Source organism: Mustela putorius, unplaced genomic scaffold (assembly GCF_011764305.1).
Source record: "Mustela putorius furo isolate JIRA1106 unplaced genomic scaffold, ASM1176430v1.1 tig00000242_pilon_pilon_pilon, whole genome shotgun sequence".
Taxonomy (NCBI): Eukaryota; Metazoa; Chordata; class Mammalia; order Carnivora; family Mustelidae; genus Mustela; species Mustela putorius.
In genome coordinates, this window is record NW_025421325.1 from 9,131,205 (window position 1) to 9,150,910 (window position 19,706).

At 35.7% G+C, this 19,706-nt stretch overlaps 1 protein-coding gene across 1 annotated transcript in view; it reads left to right on the top strand.

Annotated features, from left to right (window-relative positions):
* Positions 1 to 19,706, top strand: part of IQCM (IQ motif containing M) — a 268,148-nt gene that overhangs the window by 227,133 nt on the left and 21,309 nt on the right. The window contains exon 11 of the mRNA XM_045078405.1: positions 17,467 to 17,665. Within this exon, the coding sequence (XP_044934340.1) occupies positions 17,467 to 17,665 (199 nt within the window). The remainder of the gene's footprint in view (positions 1 to 17,466; positions 17,666 to 19,706) is intronic.

The window sequence follows — 19,706 nt, forward strand, 5'->3', positions numbered from 1 at the left end:
GAGCTCCCTCCCAGGACCCTGATATCATGACCTGAGCTGCAGGGTATGGTGGACATCTGTTCTTTGTATCTGTTTAACATCTCAGGCTCAGTTGGTTCAACAGACTCAAGTACAGTTAGCCCTTGAATATCATGGGTTTGGACTGCAAGAGTCTACTTACATGAGAATTTTTTTTATAGTATAGTACTATAAAAGTACTATAAATTATTTTCTCTTCTTTATGGTTTTCTTAGTAACATTTTTTTCTAGATTAGTTCATTGTAAGGGTATAGTATATCTCATATATATATGTGTGTGTGTGTGTGTGTGTGTGTACATAAATATAATAAAATGTGTTAATTGACTGTGGATGTGATCAGTAAGGCTTCCAGTCAGCAGTAGGCTCTTAGTAGTTAAGTTTTTCAGGAATCAAAAGTTATATGCAGTTTTTTTTTATTGCACAAGGGGTCAGTGCCTCTAACCCCCATGCTGTTCAGAAGTCAAATGTAATGTCTTTAAGATGTACTCTGTTTTTATTTATTTAAAACCTCTGCTTTCTCCTGCTTGGCTTTAATACCTCTTACTAAGGACTTTTTTCTCTGTTATGTTAAGAAAAATGGTTGGCTTCCAGCTATTTGCAATGGACTTACTTCCTGCTTTTACCAAAAGGAAAGGTCTCTTATTATACAGCCCTCCCCCCCCACACCTCCACCCTGGATTATTCTGGGTGACCTTCAACATGGATGATATGATGAGCCCTGGACAAATCATGTAGGATTCACACAAGTGGAAGAAGTCCAGTTCTACAAAGAGAAGGTGGTCTAAAACAGAGGAAAGGAACAAGTACCCACCATACTCAAAAGTACTACTCCTTTCACAGTATGTTGCTTAGGAAAAAACACAGTATTTCAAATGTAGTTTTATCTATGGAATCTAGAGTGGGACCAAACTGTCAACACTGTGGATCAATGCATCAAGTCCATTATGTCAGTTTTGGTGGGCAGTTTCTTAAGGGCAATACTCACATTGATTTAAATTCTGAAAACAAACAGACACAAAACAAAACCCTAAACAAGAAAACCCTAAGACCCCAAATATTTGAATGTATCTCCATTTGATCTCCTTTCGTTCCTCCTTTCTTCTCTTTTCCTACCCCTCTTTTCTTCACTACATATTGCCGAACAAACAAAAAAAATTTGTCACTCTTGGGGAATTCAGAGGATAGAGGGGTGATAGACCTAGAGATAATTATAAAGTAATGTGGCAATTGCAGTGATAGAGGAAAGGTACCTAACCATTTTCATAGGTCTGAAAGGAATTATTTGCACAACATATATATTAACCAATTGCGAGCTTTGCCTATAAAGCTATAACATTCCAACATCAGATTTAGCTTCTTGTCACGTTTACCTAAGATAATTAGTTCACATATTACCTTTTCAAGAATCCCACACCTGCCACGATATGCATTTAAAATTATATCCTCCACCCCTGCAGTACTCCCTAACTGCCTTCCCTGATTTATTTATTTTTTTAATTATAACACATATTGCCTTCTAACATACTGTGTAGTTACATTGTTTACTGTGATTACTATTTGTCTTTCCCATTAGAATATAAGCCCAACGTGGGCAGGGGATTTTCTGTTTTATTTACTCTAGTGTATTCACTGCTAGAAGAACACCTTACACTGAATGAATGAACAAATATTTGTTCAATGCATGGATTACTTTTTTTTTTAATCTTTGTCTTCTAGTGAATTTTTTTCCCTTTCTAGCCATTTGTAGCTTCTATTTCAAACTTTCTACTGCTTATTGGTATCTTTACTAGAATATCCCTTAGCCATCTCTTAAAACTGAAATAATTCTGTATTTCCCTCTCCAAATTTTCTCTCCTTTATTCCTTATCTTAGCCAGAAATTATACTATTCATCCTATCATCTAAAACCACCCAATCAGCTTTCTATTTCTCTACCTGATTTACAAGTTTTTATAAGAATCTTGAAAATTGCCTTCCTTACATTTAGAGACATCACAAATCATTCCCTGGTATATCAAAAACAAAAGAAACAAAACAATAATAATAATAAAACTAAAATTAAATAAAAGAAATAAATTCAAGGTGGCTTGACATTGTTTTTATGCACATGCTGGCTCTTGGCACCTTTATTACTTTAATTACCTACCAACTAGTTGATAACTGATAAAACATGGTCCATACTTACTTGTCCATATGTAATTTGTAATTTCTATTTTTTTTTTTTGCTTTTTCCTCTTTGAAAGTGAAGATATTTACCACTCTCCAGAATTCTCATATCACATTCATTGTTCAGTTTCTCAAAGACAGCAGATGAACAGATGAATCTGGGAAATTACTTTCCTGAGCACAGAAAATATAACTAACTAAGAGCAGCTTCAGCTTCACATTTGTTTGTGAGATCTTTCCTTGGTTTGAGCTTCAGTTTTCTCCTGTGAGTATCTGTTCTATCCTTTTCAGTTTGAGGGTCATTCTTCCTGAGCAACACAGAATCAGTACAGTCTGAGATACTGCAGTTCCAGTAAACACCAAGTGATGCCTATGCCACTGGCCCTCAGACTATACTTTGGAGTAGTAAGCTAAGAGGCATATTTGACTATGTCTAGGTTCCCCTTGACTCCCAGCTCTGTTGATGCCAAGGATGACATAGTTGCTTTCTCCTAGGGTTATTGAGTTTATAGAGAGAGCTATGGTGAATCACCTTCATGGTGCTCCAGTGCCATACACTTGTGTTGGGAAGAAATATGGAAAAACAGCTACCAGAGAACTGCATGTCCTGGGAAATGTTACCATCCCAAACCCACACACCTCGAAGTCAAGTATTATCATTTAGCTGCATGTTCAGTATGCCAGGCCTGCCTTCCTCAGTATTGTTCCTTAGTAGTCTCAGAAGAGGATAAAGGTAGCTAAGTCTAGGTCAGATAATTGCCTCAATTCTTCATTTCTTTTCCTTGATATCATTTGGTGGTGCTTGGTTTGTCCTTTTTGCTGATTATCCACCTACCCTGACTTTCCTGCCTTATGACTATTTCCCTGGCTTTTAGAATGTCTACTTGACTCTGAATCTTCAGGAGCTATTGGTCCCTTGCTTATGACTTACCAAGAATTCAGAAACTTCCTCTTAGTTGTTAATTATGGAGCTTTGATCTCTTCCTTATATTGCTTATTCTTCTGTATAAGGTTCTGCTCAGGAAAGCTGTACACCCAAGCAGGAGCAACGCTGGTGGTGGACCACTGGCAGGCTAGGTCTCTGAATGTGTCCAGAATCCAGCATCAGTGAGAGTCACCAAAGATCATTAGGTTAATAGTATCTGGTTTTTTTTTTTTTTCAATCTTGCCCAGCTAGATGGAAAAACACCACACCAATGGGCAGACCAAAGAAGATGTGAAGCAACATAGTTCTGATAGCTGGGTTCTCTGGTAAAACAGAGTTAGATCATGCTAGCTTAAGCTACAGACTGGACTGGGACTTCTGCTTTCTTCTCTGGAATAGAGATGGCTGAAACTCTAGAATAAAGTCTTGAGTTTACTTTGCTTTTCGCATGCATGGAATATTCATAATTCCATTGATGTCTGCTGAAGGATGCAGCAGTGAGTGAGGAAGAAACTGACTACATAGAATCAGTACCTGGGAAAAAGAATGGCTGGGCTTGATTAAAGGGGAAGGTCCCTTTAGAATCAGAATGAAAATGTCTGAGGAGCAACAAGCAGAATCCTGGGAGGAGAAATACACATAAATCTTCATCTGTAAATCACAGTAATCCTGCCCACAAGTAAAATGAAGATGAACAAATGTCTCCAGCAGGGAAAATCAGATTTTCAGTTACTTTTCCATGGAAGAACTCACTGGGGGAGAATAAGAGGCAGAAGCATGGGAAAGGGGGCTATAAAGTCCCTCCTTTCTCTCTTCCAGGTTGCCCTGAGGACTGTCCACGTTTTTCATAGAATTTGAGCTATCACTGTCCGACCATCACACTATGTGTGTCTGCATGAGGGTCTCTGAATTCCTGGCCATGACACTCCCTAAAACATACATGCCATTGGTACTGAAATATTGAGAATAATCTCAGAAAATGTTTTTAGAGTCACCTGAATTCTCTTCCAGGGACAAGAAATCTGAACAGGCACCAGCCTTCATTGCCTCCCTTTTTGAGCAGAGGTGAAGGAGACAGATGGCAGCGGGTAAAGCCAGCTCGCCTCCATGACTGACTGAAGTTTGGATGAGGAGTCAAGGGCTTCCCTGAGAAGAATAAGTAAATTACTGAATTGGGAGGAAGGGTAGACAAACCCATGTTCCCTATTTTGTAGACAAGGTCATGAAAAATGGACAACTCTGTTCACTGTGCCACAGAAATATCTGCTCCTCTTAAACATTTGCAATGAACATCCTAGTCATTTCAGGCATCTTCAGGGTAACTTCTTTCAGTGTTGAACAGATAAAACATGTAGGCATAGTAGAAACGAATTTTAAATGTTCTATTAAAGAGTTCCCTGAAAGTGCACCACTGATTACCTTGACCATAAAATCAGAATTGATTCAATTTGAACAAAAAACAACATTTCCTTTCTACTTTTGTTATTCTACTGTGTAAAATGACAATGTCATTTTAATTCAAAATAAATAGTGCTCCTCCAAAGTGTTTATATGTGAGGGAGATAATAATTGTGTTTTTTGAACTACATTTGGAATTTAGATATTTCTAAATTGCTTTGAGGAAAAGCTGTTGATAAATTGTAGTAATAACAAAATAATAACAGTAATAACAAAACCCATCTTTCCGTGGAGATGATATAATAGGCTGGGAGATTTCTTTTAGGGGAAAATCAGGTGTGACGGGGGCAGGGAGAGAAAATCCTCCCAGTGCATTATATCACCTGCATTTCTGGATAGGTACTAGTTAGCGAACTTCAGGTAGTAAACTGTTTAAAGCAAATACCCATAGAGGCTTTCAGTAAAATATGGGACCTCCACCCTTTAATATGATCTAGTTAAAGAGGTTGCTGTGGAACTGGGAGCAGCCAAAAATAGGAGGCCATTTGGTTTTGGGGGGATCAGGCAGGCTGACATCATAAGAAATGATCAAGATTCAAAAGGAGCATATAAATAACAGAAGGAAATGCATTTCACTCATATTGAAACTAAACATTTTGCCCGAATTAAGGTGGTATTATCTTCTACTTCAGGACATTGCATCTTATTTTCAAAAGTCTTGGGAGCCCCACTCTGATTTTCAAAGAGTACAGGTTTTGTTAGCATGAAGTAGTACCCCTTGGGAAGAGTTGGGAATGGAGTATTAAATAACATTAAGATTATATTATTCATGGAAATGTAGCACATCTCTGTCCTTAAAAATCTTAGTTTTTATTTTTTCATTCTTTAAAAAACAAAACAGGGATGCCTGGGTGGCTCAGTTGGTTAAGCAGCTGCCTTCGGCTCGGGTCATGATCCCAGGGTCCTGAGATCGAGTCCCACATCGGGCTCCTTGCTCGGTAGGGAGCCTGCTTCTCCCTCTGCATCTGCCCGCCTCTGTGTCTGCCTGTGCTCGCTCCCTCTCTCTCCCTCTGTCTCTGGCAAATAAATAAAATCTTTAAAAAAACAAAAGCAAAAACAAAACAAAACAAAACAAACAACAAAAAAAAAAACTCCGTGCTGAACTTAATGCATAGTTTTCAACCTGAACAGACCTTTGTAGGGAATTAAAGTAGGCTGCAAACTTATTTCACTCGTTACCCACATTGCTTTCAAATCTGGCATTCAAAGCACGAGGACATCACATGTTTCTACTTTAAGGCTGCACATACAGGAAACGAAAGCCCCCAACACAGCTTGGTAGCAGAGGATCCAAATCAGGGTAAATTGTGAAAATTATAACGAAATTGCAAAGCATTTAGACAAAGAGGCATGCTAGTCTAATCAGGAAAACAGTGATATTTACTTTTCGATAATGCAGGTTGGAAGAGGAATTGGGGGAGGGAAAGCATCACAAATCTCTTTAATGTATTTCTGAACTTGGCAACCTTAACGAGTTTTGTCACATATTTGCAGCTTAAAAAGTGTTTGGCTTTTACAACAGCCAAAATAAGTATCCTTTAATCACTTTCAACCTATGAACAGATGGGCAAGCAGTGCTTTTATAAATGGAGCATACAAAATACTTCAATATCAGCCAAAACTAATTAGTAGCAATATCTGAACCAAACTCTAAAACTGATTTGGTGTTTAATATATATTACCCTATAAGCATTAGCAGTTGAAAGGAAATTCCCTGTTCAAATGTTTGCCAAGCTCAGTGTCTAATATTCAGACATGATTAACTTACTAATTAACTTACTGTATCTTTTCTCACATGTGATCTTGCTTAATGATTTCTTCTCTCACTGAAAACTATTTGAATTTATACCTTGATCATAGATTTGTCAAACTTCAAGTGAAAAAGTAAAATTCCGTTATGCAGCCAGCCCTGGTCTTTCTCTCAAGCTTTCTTCGGGTGACTTTAGTAGGAGGTTGTGGCCTGAGGACCAAGCAGGTGGTCTCTTCAGTGCTGAAAACTGGCTTTATATCCAGCCTCTAATGACTCACATTTTTATCTTCATAAAGATTTTCTCTAAGAGTTTTATAGAGTTTATTTAGTGGCTAAGAATCTTTAAAAATGAGAATTTTTTCCCTATCAGGATTGTGTTAAGACATTGTGCAAGAAGATGAATTTTAAAATTATACTTAGAAGGTAAGCAAAAGATAGTTCCTATTGATTCTTTCATCAGAGGTTACTTGACCTCCATATATTTGACAGTCGCGATGCACTTCCCCCATCTCCGTATATGTGGTATGGCTATATCTTTTCAGTATTGCTGAAACACACAAAAGAAGAAAAATCTAAAGCCAGTCACCAAACTCATCCTAACCAACTGGGGATTGGGGATTTCCAAGGCCAGCCTTTCTGAAGTCATGACGATTTTGTTCTCTTTTGGTTTTCTCACATGCAAGGCAAGAAGGACTTTGAATTCTGACTGCTAATTATAGCTTCATGATCTTTGGAAGTAACCTAATTTCTTTTGCATCAGTGTATAAAATCAGGATACTAACATTTATCCAATAAAATTATTTTGATGATTAAAAGAGAAAGTATATCTGAATCAAATGTTTAATTAAAAATTACAGGTACTATTGCCATTATTAGATTTAGTTATTATATGTTTCTTTTATGTTGTACAGTGCACATCAGCCTATTTCAGAAAACCTGAACAAAGCAGAAAATGAGAAACAAATACAGTTGACTGTTGGACAACGTGGGGGTTAGGCATGTCAACCTCCCACACAATAAAAAAATTTGCATGTAACTTAACTCCCTCAGAACTTAACTACTAATAGTTCAGTGTTGATCAGAAGCCTTACTGGTAATAAAGTCAACAGACACATATTTTATATATCTATTATATACTGTATTTTTAGAATAAACTCACCTGGAGAAAAGAAAATATTAAGCAAATCATAAGGAAAATACATATGCAGTACTGTACGGTATCATTAAAAAATCCATGTATAAGTGGACCTGCACAGTTCAAACTCATGTTATTCAGTGGCCAACTGTAATCACTTTTCTTTACCTAAGGTTTTCTTTATAACCTTGTATTTAACCATGGATTTGTGTTTTATTGGAGGAGATGAATCAGAATCTCTGAGGACAGGCCCTAAGTAGGAGTTCCTTGAAAATATTTCTTAGATGCCACCCTCAATTCAGAACCACTGCATTAATACAGTCACTAATAATATTTTGGCATGTTTCTTTCTCGACTTATTTATATATGTCACTTAAAAAATAATGTTGCAATCATATAATGCATGTAATTTAATGTCTTCATTCTCTTAATACCATTTTTTGGAATCGTAAGCATTTTCTTAAGTTATTATATAATCTTCATAAACATCACTTTTTTTACCTTATAATTTATTGATTGCATATAACACAATTTACTTAGGTATTTGTTTCTGGATTTCTCCCATTATAAAGGAAATTGTGATTGATATTTTCATACATACAGCTTTTCTAAATTTCTATTTCTTTCAGAAATTAGTCTAGAGAGAATTACAGGCATACTTTATTTTGCTGTGTTTCACTTTATTTCCCTTTACAGATAGTAGCTTTTTTTTTTTTTCCAAAATGAAGCTTTGTGGCAACCCTGTGTTGAACAAGACCAGTGGTGACATTTTTCTAACAACATTTGCTCATTTTGTGTGTCTGTGTCATATTTTGGTAATTTTCACAACACTTCAAACTTTTTCATCATAATTATATTTGTTATGGTTCTGTAATCACTGATTTTTGTTAATATTGTAATTGTTTTGGGACACCACAAACCATACCCATATAGGACGACAAGCATAATGCATAAATGTGTATGTTCTGACTGCTCCACCAACTGGCTATTTCCCTATCTGTCTCCTCTCCTCAGGCCTCTCTATTCCCTGAGTCACAATAGAATTGAAATTGGGTGCATTAATAATCCTGCAGTAGCCTCTAAGTGTTCAAGTGAAAGGAAGGGTTGTACATTCCTCACTTCAAGCCAAAAGCCAGAAATGATTAAGCTTAGTGAGGAAGGCATGTCAGAAGTCCAGATAAGCTGAAAGGTAGGCCTCTTGTGCCAAACAGCCAAGTTGTGAGTGCAAAGGAAATGTTCTTGAAGGAAATTAAAGTGCTACTCCAGAGAACACATGATGATAAGGAAGTGAAATTGTCCTATTGCTGATATGGAAAGAGTTGGAGTGGTCTGGATAGAGGATCAGCAACAACATTCCGTTAAGCCAAAGCCTAATCCAACCAGGGCAAAGTCCCGTCTCCTCAGTTCTGTGAAGGCTGAGAGAGGTGAAGAAGCTATCGAAGAAAAGTTGGAAACTAGCAGAGGTTAGTTCATGAGGTTTAAGGAAAGAAGCCATCTCTGTAACAGAAAAGGGCACGATAAAGTAGCACATGCTGATGGAGAAGCTGCACATTGTCCAGAAGGTCCAGCTAAGAAAATTCTTGAAGGTGGCTGCAATGAATAATAGATTTTCATTGTATATGGAATAGCCTTTACAGGAAAAACATGTCATCTTGGACTTTCATAGCTAGAGAGGAGAAATCAATGTCTGGCTTCAAAACTTCACAAAGGACAGGCTGACACTGTCATTAGAGCTGAATGTAACTGGTAAGTTTAAGTTGAAGACAATGTTCATTTACCATTCCAAAACTCTTTGGACCCTTAGGAATTATGTTAAATCTATTCTGCCTGTGCTCTATAGATGGAACAATAAATCTTGGATAACAGAACATCTGTTTATAGCAGAGTTCACTGAATATTTTAAGCCTGCTGTTGAACTTACTGCTCAGAAATAAAAATTCTTTTCAAAATGCTGCTCTTCACTGACAATGCACCTGACCACCCAAGAGCTCTGATGGAGATGGACAATGAGATTAATGTTGGTTTCATGGCTGCTAATACAACATCTCTTCTGCAGCACATGGGTCAGAAGTAAGTTAGACTTCTAAGTGTTGTTTTTAAGAATTACATATTGTAAGGCTGTAGCTGTCACAGAAAGTGATTTGTCTGTTAGATCTGGGTAATGTCAATTGAAAATCTTCTGTAAGGATTCACTCTTCAAGGTGCCATTAACCACTTTTGTGATTCATGGGATGAAATCAAGATATTGACATAAACAGGGGTTTAGGAGAAATTGATTCCAATCCTCATGGATGACTTTGGGGATTCAAGCCCAAAGTTACCTGTAGGAAGTAACTACAGGTAACTACAGGTGTGGTGGAAATAGAAGGAAACTAAAATTAGAAGCAGAGCCTGAAGTTGTGACTGAACTGTTGCAATCTCATGATAAAACTTGAACAGATGAAAAGTTGTTTCTTATGGGTGAACAAAGAAAGTGTTTTCTTGAAATGGAATCTAATCCTGGTGGAGATATTATGAGGATTGATGAAATTACAACAAAGATTTTAGACTATTACATAAACTTAGTTGATAAAGTAACAGCAGAGTTTGAGAAGATTGACTCCAATTTTGAAAGAAGTAAAATGCTATCAAATGGCATCACGTGCTACAGAGAAACCATTCATGAGAGGAAGAGTCATTTGATAAGAAAAATTTTATCACTGTCTTAAGAAATTGTCTCAGCCACTCTAACCATCAGCAGCTACCACCTGATTAGTCAGCAGCCATCAACAACGAGGTGAACCACTCCACTAGCAAAAAGAGTACAACTTACCGAAACTTCAGATGATGGTTAGCAATTTTTAAGCAACAAGTTATTTTTAAATAAAGGTATGCACATTGTTTTTTTTTTTAGACATAATGCTATGGTATACTTAATAGACAACACTATAGTGTAAATAAAACTTTTATATGCACTGGGAAATCAATCAAAATCATTTGATTCACTTCATTGAAATATTCAATTTTGGTATTCATTGTACTGTAGTGGTCTTGAGTTGAACCTGCCAATATTTCCAAAATATGGCTGTACCTGTGTTTGTTTATCATAGGATAAAAGAAGCTTTTCTTTTCCTGACAGTAAGATAATACGTGTACAGTGGCTTATGATTGTGGGTAAGATGAGTTGCAAGTTTGCATCTGAACCTTGTTTTGTGGTCAGACTGCACTTCTGATTAAGTTTGTTGATCACTTTTTATTCAGTATTGTTAACTTGGTATTTTATTGGGCCAGCTTCAATAAAAAAGATGGAGTCAGAAGTGTTGATTAAAGCATAAAAATGTCTATACTGCATGGTTAGAAAAACTAGAATCAAATGATACTAAGGCATTAGTAACTTCTGTCAAGAAGATTGACAGATTCCCTAGTGTCATCATCTAAAGTGATTTTATGTTGCAGAAATATTTTTATTGTCTTTATCATTCTTATATTGAAGTTGGTATTCAGGAATCATTCCATTTTCCTCTTCTAGATTTTACCTACATTATATATAATGACATAGGCTTTCCTTTTCTCTTGTTATAATCTTAAGTTTTCCTAATATTTCTTGTTTGTCTGGAAGTTTCTTAGGCTTCCTAAGAAAGGAAGAGGGACCAGGCTAGTTATTATTTAGGACTTAGTGGCAATAATTTTCATATAATAAGTGAGTCCATGTTTCTAATTGGGAACAACCACATCTAGATAAATGACTTGCCATTAAATGTGATGTTTAGTATGAAAAGTGAGATACAAACTAGATTTTTCAATTACATCATGGTAGGAAAGTATTGATTCATACTAAAACTTTATAAATACTTCTGTAATAGAGAAATTATGTATATACTGAACTACTGTGGTATGTTATTTTGTAGATAAAATAAATTAACATTTGTTCTTAACTTATATAGTATTATTATTTCTGGTGATTTTTTTGTAAGTTTATTAACTTATTTCAGTGAAAGAGAGAGAGAGAGCACACACAGGAGGGAAGGGCATAGGAAGAGGGAGAGAGAAATTCAAGCAGACCCTGTACTGAGCACAAGGCCCAAGTGGGGCTCAGTCTCATGATCCTGAGATCAGACCTGAGCTGAAACCAAAAGTCAGATGCTTAACGAACTGTGCTATCCAGGTGCTTCTATTTCTCGTGATTTAACTTATCACGTACATTAAAATTTTCATGAGGATTTTTTCCCCTGAAGTTCTGATGGGTTATTCGGAACCATTCACATGCCATTTAAAGGATATTTCATTCTAGTTTGTACAAGTAATGCCAAGTAAATTGAAATTTGTAAGTGGATCCTTATAAAGAAAACATTTTTTCATATTTATAATCAATAACTAATATTTATCATAATTTAATTCATTTATTCAGTACAAGATAAGATAATTCTTATTCTGCTCATCTTGGATTAAGCAGGCTACCCCCCCAAAATTGTGTGTTTATGGATGAAAAGAGCCACACAGTAGGTTTATATTTATGATATCACTTTAAATTGAGAAGCCTGTAGTCATAAGTCTTTTCCTTCTACTAGAAATTGTTAGGAAAATGCATTTTTTATAAGACTATCATTTTTTTGATATTTCTTTCAGAAGACATAATTTTTGAGCTACAATTTGTATTAGGGTCTTTGGGCAAGTATGAGAGAAAGGTAGAAGCCACCTGTTGAAGATAGGACTTAAAGAGGTGTACTTAGTATATATTTGATGTAACAACCAACAATACCAGAGTAGAGAGGAATGGAATCTTTTATTGAGGACATACATATTAATTCCATAAGGATTTAGTCATTGATCACCTTGAAATAAGAACACATTATTCACAGTGAGGGCACTGATAAACTTTAAGTTTTTAAAAAATCTATCCATAAAATGTTCATCGTGAGTATTACTACTCAATGGAGATAATTTATCTCTGAAATACATTTCCTTAAAAATCAATTTGAGGGGCATCTGGGTGGCTCAGTCAGTTAAGTGGCTGCCTTCAGTTCAGGTCATCATCTCAGGGCCCTGGGATAGAGCCCCTCATTGTGCTCCCCACTCAGCAGGAAGCCTGCTTCTCCCTCTGCTTGCTGCTCCCCTGACTTGTGTTTGCTCTCTCCCCCTCCTTCTCTCTGTGTTAAATAAATAAATATTATCTTTTTTTTTTTTAAGATTTTATTTATTTATTTGACAGACAGAGATCACAGGTAGGCAGAGAGGCAGGCAGAGAGAGAGGAGAAGCAGGCTCCCTGCCGAGCAGAGGACCCTGGGATCATGACCTGAGCCGAAGGCAGAGGCTTAACCCACTGAGCCACCCAGGCGCCCCTAAATAAATACTATCTTTAAAAAAATAAAAATGAATTTGATAGTTATTGCATTAACTTTTGGGTAAAAACATAAATGTGTATCAGTAATCTATTATAATAATATCATAAGACTTAGTGGCTTAAAGCAACAAATATTATTTCTCATGAGGCAATTCTGATAATCTAGTCTCGACTCAGATGATGCCACCGAGGTTCACTTGAATGGGTACAACTTGTCTATTCTCCGTGTGGTCTCTCATCCTTAAGAGGCTTGCTGGTTTGTTCTTCAGTAGATGTCGGGTTCAGAGAATGAAACTGTTCAAGGCTTGCCAAGCACATGCTGAAAACTAGAACATCACTTCCATTGGGTTCTTTTGGCCAAACCAATTCATAAGGCCAACCCACATTCATAGGTTTGTGAAAAGATTCTACCTCTGGATGCGTGGGGCTGTAAAATCACACTGTGAAGACAGGGATATAAGGAAGCATTAATTGACCATCAATGCAAGCAACTTAGCACAGGATGCTTCTGATACATTTATATTAATAATGTTTTGGTTGCTATATATTTAATTTAAGGTGGTGGAACTTTTTTTTTTTAATTAGTTACCTCTTCTCATATTTTGAACTCTGATATATAGGACAGGTCTCAAAATAGTTAGTACTCACTTAAAAAAAACTATGGAGGGGCGCCTGGGTGGCTCAGTGGGTTAAGCCGCTGCCTTCAGCTCAGGTCATGATCTCAGGGTCCTGGGATCGAGCCCCACATCGGGCTCTTTGCTCAGCGGGGAGCCTGCTTCCTCCTCTCTCTCTGCCTGCTTCTCTGTGTACTTGTGATCTGTCTGTCAAATAATAAATAAAATCTTTAAAAAAAAAAAAAAAAAAACTATGGATAATTGTAGTGAGTTCAAGGATCTTGGGGCTAATCAAGGAAAAGGTATGCCTATGAGGGGGTATTAGCACATAGCAAGCTATATTTGTGCTTCATATGGACAGGTTTGCATGAGAGGGGATGTCTCTCATAGTGGAAAACCTTCCAGAGATGATGGCATAGAACTACCACCCAGGAGGGAAAAAGGGTTAGGGAACTCCACCAGGAAAGGGAAGTCAAAGAGAAGGGTTACATAGCTGGGTAGGTTACTCAGCAGCAAGACGGGGAGTCTGGATCAGAGAGTTCTGATCTGTAGTTGGTTGGGGTCTTTTAGAGCCCTAAGGTTTATCTTATCTATGGCTAGCACATGTTGGTTGCAGTTTTGTGTGATATGCAAAGCAGGTAGACTCTAAATGGCTGAACCTATACTTTTTTGGGAGATATTTAAAACAACTGGATGTCTAAGAATTTTAGGTTTGGAGCCAACAGGCTTTCAAGTGCTAGCCTGATATAAGAAGTAAACAACATAGGGGCCAATGTGCAGGAATCATCTTTGGTTCATTTCTATAACTATGTTAGAAATACTTTACCATTTTTAGCAGCCCTCCTTTTATATAGTGAAGAAGAAAATCTTTGGTGTGGCCTTGCCGCCATCTGGAACACCCAAAAGATAGTTTAAAACATGTCAGAATCGTTTGTTTTTAAGTTTGGGGTTTGAACTTGGAGAAAACAATATGGAAAGAATTGTTAGAGGAGCCAAAGTATAAGCAAAAGTCAGGTGCCTTTAGAGTACAAAAAAATATAACGCAGCCTCAGTAGCATTAAATTTTAGGGATACCAGATTTCACAAGAAGCAGACTAGAAAGAAAAAAAAAAGATAATTATGATAAAGGGAATATTTTTGTCACATAGGTAACTTCTGTTGTCTGGGAAAGCTATACTGAAGGCACTAAATGATTTTCCCTTTGTTAAATTAAGAGCAGACTGTGGATTCAAAACTCAGTCTGTCAGTTTAACAGAAAGTAAATCAAATTCTAATCTTACTTTTTTTGTATACCACTTAAATAACATTTTGGAGTCAAAGATTGATGAGCATTTTTCTATTTTATGGTTAAGCTCATCAAAATTGACTTAACTTGATCAAAATTTGAAATATTTTATAGCTTTTTTCAAATCCATTATTTGTAAATATAATTCACTTTACATCAAGCCTTCTATAAATTATTCTTCAATCTCAAATTTCCCTTTCTGTTGTTCTGAGCATTCCAATTATTTAGAGAGGTATTATTGATCAGAGTCCATATGTCTAAGACTTAAGATAAAACTTTTTTCTTTTTAGGTTGATAAAAAAACAGACCATACACATCCATCATTTTATAAACATGTTTGCATTTTTTCATTATTCTTTTACTTAATACAGTTCTAATTACTCATATTAACTATAGGTTTTAACCAAAATAACCAATTTCAATTCTCTCTCTCTCTCTCTCACACACACACACACACCCCTTTCACTTTTCACACACTTTGGCTAAGGACTCTGTTACATTCAAGGCAATTTAAGAGATGAGCAGAGCTCTTGTGCTTCAATAATCCACATCACACATCACTTTACAGTCATACATAGCTCTTTAAGATTTGTTTCTCTCTTCTTGTTAGAACATGGAACTTAAGGTATAAACTTGGCAGACTTGGGTATTTCTACAACAGTTCTCTTATTCTTCTGAGAGAGAGGAGAAAAAGTAAGGAACTCAAAATTTGTTATATTTCACTATAGATCTTGAAACTCCAGACAGCCAGAAGTAATCATGAACATTTTATATTCATTGCCAGTTTATTTCATACATCAAGACCCATTCATAAAAATTAATATATTAACCAAACAAGAATCATCTTAGAAGGCAGAGCTCTCTTCTAAAGCTATTCAAAATCAATTTTAATTTAAACAAACAAACTGAATGTTTTCCATTATTTTCTTTGCCTTTTCTGGTAGCTTTGTCTAAATAGAATATTTCTGCAGAACACAAAATTATATAGTTTTGACTCAATCTAAAAAAGTTTTCTCAGGAGAGAGGATGAGAGAAAGAACCAGTAATAGATAGAAAAGAGCTACAGTTACAAGAACATTGTACAAAGTTAACTTTTCCTTTGCAAGGAGAGTAAGGACTTTTTTTCATTTATACACACAAGTTCAAAGAGAATGAATAGCCTTAGTTCTACATCTTTAGCTATAGGTTAAAAATAAATGTGGAACACAGTTTTCTGTGCCTGAGCAAATTTCTCTCCTCAGGTGTGGTTACTTGGGAGTAGGAAGAAGTTCTCTGAGGAATACTTGTTATGAAAGTCTCTTGATATGGAGCTGATCTTCATTCCAGTGGGAACAAAATTGTCTCAAATATTTTTGGCTTTACTGGTATTCAAACAACATGTAATACAAGGCATATCATAAGCTTCAAGACTCACAATAAAGACAAATGAAAAAGACTGAGCTGGGATTCTCTGTCATCCACCATTTACCACCAAACAGACTAGATGGCTGGTGAAATAATCAAAATCAGACTCGCAACATTTCAGTCACCAAGGAAAGAAAAATAATGTCGTTTGTACAAAGTAGAACAGGACTCCTTGAGAACAGCCGACTTCAGACATCAGAGTAAACTCAGAGGGGGAATAAATGCAGAAACAGAGCCATGATACTCACTCTGAGAATCAAGAAAGTGGGGCCTAGGATCCAGAGATCTATATAGTCTTTTTTAGGGCAAGACCCAGTTCTGGTGTTTGAATACATATGGGCATCTCCTTGGAATTTCAGCTGTGAAACTTACAGAAACAAAAGAAATTAAGAAGAAAAAAAGAATGTTTTATATGCTAAAAGTTGTAAGGAAACTAGCCTTTGACCTTTAGATGGCTTAGAAAAAACTGACTACCATGTTAAAAAATAAAACATGTATAAACGAAAAAAGCAGACACAAGATTAGCAAGATTGCAGTCTGGCTGTCTATAGTAGAAAGTCTATAGTATTCTCATATATTTATCATCACTTCAAGGGCCATCCACCTCAGTATGTCAGGGCTTGTCATGGTTTCCATTATAGTTGCCTGCTCCTGTGATCCCGTAGTCCATGACCTTAACAACATATCACCATGCATTTCAATTGAGAGCCTTTGTTAAGATCATTTTTCAGATGATTGGTAAGCAGAGTATCAGTGCCAAATTATTCTGATGTAGTTTTCAATTTAAAATAGCTTCTGAGGGGCGCCTGGGTGGCTCAGTGGGTTAAGCCTCTGCCTTCGGCTCGGGTCATGATCTCAGGGTGAAGGGATTGAGCCCCGGATCAGGCTCTCTGCTCAGCACAGAGCCTGCTTCTCTCTTTCTCTCTGCCTGCCTCTCTGCCTACTTGTGATCTCTCTGTCAAATAAATAAATAAAATCTTAAAAAAATAAAAATAAAAATAAAAAATAAAAATGAATAAAAATAAATAAATAAAATAGCTTCTGAGATAGGAAAGTTATTTTGAGTAACCTCCTTTGTCATATGAAAATATTTTGTTCCTAAATATCATAACCGACTTTTGAATAGTTACAGATAAACTTTGACAAATTTGCTTTCTTTTGGATTTCCTTTCTTCACAAGGTTCATTTTATATATGTTATATTGATTCTGGCATATTCAAACTTCTTTGGAGAGTCCTATTGACATGTCCAGGTGATCTATGAAATCTATGTACAAAATATAATACATTTCCTATTTTAATACATTTATGATTGAAATGAATTTAAGACTTTTCAGAAGTGATTATTTTCTTATTAACTATAATAAGAAACTTTTATATTTTATTTTTAGGCTGAAGTCTATTCTAAGTAAAAGTGGCAAACTCGACAATAAAGTTAAAAGGATTGGACCACACATAGAAATTTTCCAAGTGTTCCGGGAAAGGACCAAACTCATAAATAACAAAAAAGTAGTTAGAATGATCACCATCATGCAAGCCTATGTCAGAGGATGGCTTGAACGCAAAAGATTGCAGAGAATAATGATCAAGGTAAAGCATGTGTTAAATATAATGTGCACAAATTTTCTTATGTAGATATTAATCAAGTTTTGAATAATAATCTGGTCAATGTATCTATGATAAATTTCTGACTACATTCTTTTCATTGAGAAAATGTTACGAATTATCTACTCTGCTGACAGTTTCAGATTTGGTCAAACCGGAGAATCTGAACAAAAGGCCCAGTGTATTCTTGACCCAATAGTTCTGGGACCACTTGGATTCTAAAGTCAGAACCCCCTGTCCTTTCACTAATTTTGTTTCACTTTTTTACTGTTTGTTGTCCACATAAAACAATTTTCTTCCACTTCCCACACTCCTAGATACTCTTGTATAGCATGCATATTCAACTCAAAAAGAATTATACACACACACACAACACCCCTGAGCAACTTGCATAAGCAGCAATCTTAACTTTTTAAAAATAAATATCTAGGATCTATTTTGTCTGACAACCATTAATTCTTTGATCTATGAATATGTTTATGGTTTGTTTTGTTAGTTCATTTGTTTTGTTATAGATTGCACATTTAAGTGTAATCATATAATATTTGTCTTTCTCTGCCTGACTTATTTCACATAGCATAATACCCTCTAGATCCAACCATGTTGAAAATGGCAAGATCTCATTCCTTTTTAAGGCTGAATTATATTCCATCGTATCTATCATCTATTTATTATCTATCTATCTATCATCTACCTATCTATTTATCTATCTATCTACCATCAACTATCACATCTTTATCCACTCATCTATTGATGACATTTATGTGACTTCCATATCCTGGCTATTGTAAATAAAGCTGCATTGAGCATAAAGGTGCATATATCTTTGAATTAGTGTTTTAATTTTCTTCAAAAAATACCAAGAGTGGAATTGCTAGATTGTATAGTAGTTCTGTTTTTAATTTTTTGAGGACATTTATACTGTTTTCCATAGTACCTGTATCAACTTACATTCCTGACAGTAATGCACAAAGGTTTTCCTTTCTCCACATCTTCACCAATACTTGTTATTACTTATCTTTTTGATAGTAGCCATTATGACACATGTGAGGTGATATCTTATTGTGGTTTCAATTTGCATTTCCTTGATGGTTAGTGATATTGAGCAGCTTTTCACGTACCTATAGGCATTTGTATGTCTTCTTTGGGAAAACAACTCTGCCTATATTTTAAATTGGGTTTTTAAGAATATTTAGTTGTATGAGTTCTTTATATATTTTGAATGTCAAATCCTTATCTAATATGTCATTTGCAAATAATTTATGCCATTCATTAGGTTGTTTTTTCATTTTGCTGATGGTTCCTTCTCCTGTGCAACAGCTTTTTAGTTGGAGATAGTCATATTTGTACATTTTTGCTCTTGTTGTTCTTGCCTAAGGAGACGGATCTAAAAAATTACTGCTAAGACCAATGTTCAAGAGCTTACTACCTGTGTTTTCTTCTATGAGCTTTATATTTTAAGGACTCATTTAAGCCATTAATACATTTTGAGTTTATTCTTGTTTGTGTGTAATAAAGTGAACTAGTTTCATTCTTTGGCATGTAGCTGTCCCGTTTTAACAACATCATTTATTGAAGAGCCTGTCTTTTCCTCATTTTATATTCTTATCATAGATTACTTTATTATTATAGATTACTATTATCATAGATTACTTGAGTTTATAAGTGAGGGTTTATTTCTGGGCTGTCTATTCTCTTCCATTGATCTATGTGTCTGTTTTGATCACTGTTGCTTTGTAGCATAGTTTGAACTCCTGGAACATGATACCTCCAGCTTTGTTCTTTTACGAGATTGTCTTTGTTATTTGGAGTTGGTTTGGTTCCATACAAATTTTAGTTTATTCTAATTCTGTAAAAATATGCTACTGATATTTTTATAAGGATTGCAGTGAATTTGCAGATGACTTTGGGAGTATGGACATCTTAATACTACAAAAAAAAAAAAACTAATGGTGTACTGTGTGGTGACATGACATAATAAACAAACAAACAAACAAACAAAAAGCAATATGAATTCTTCCAATCC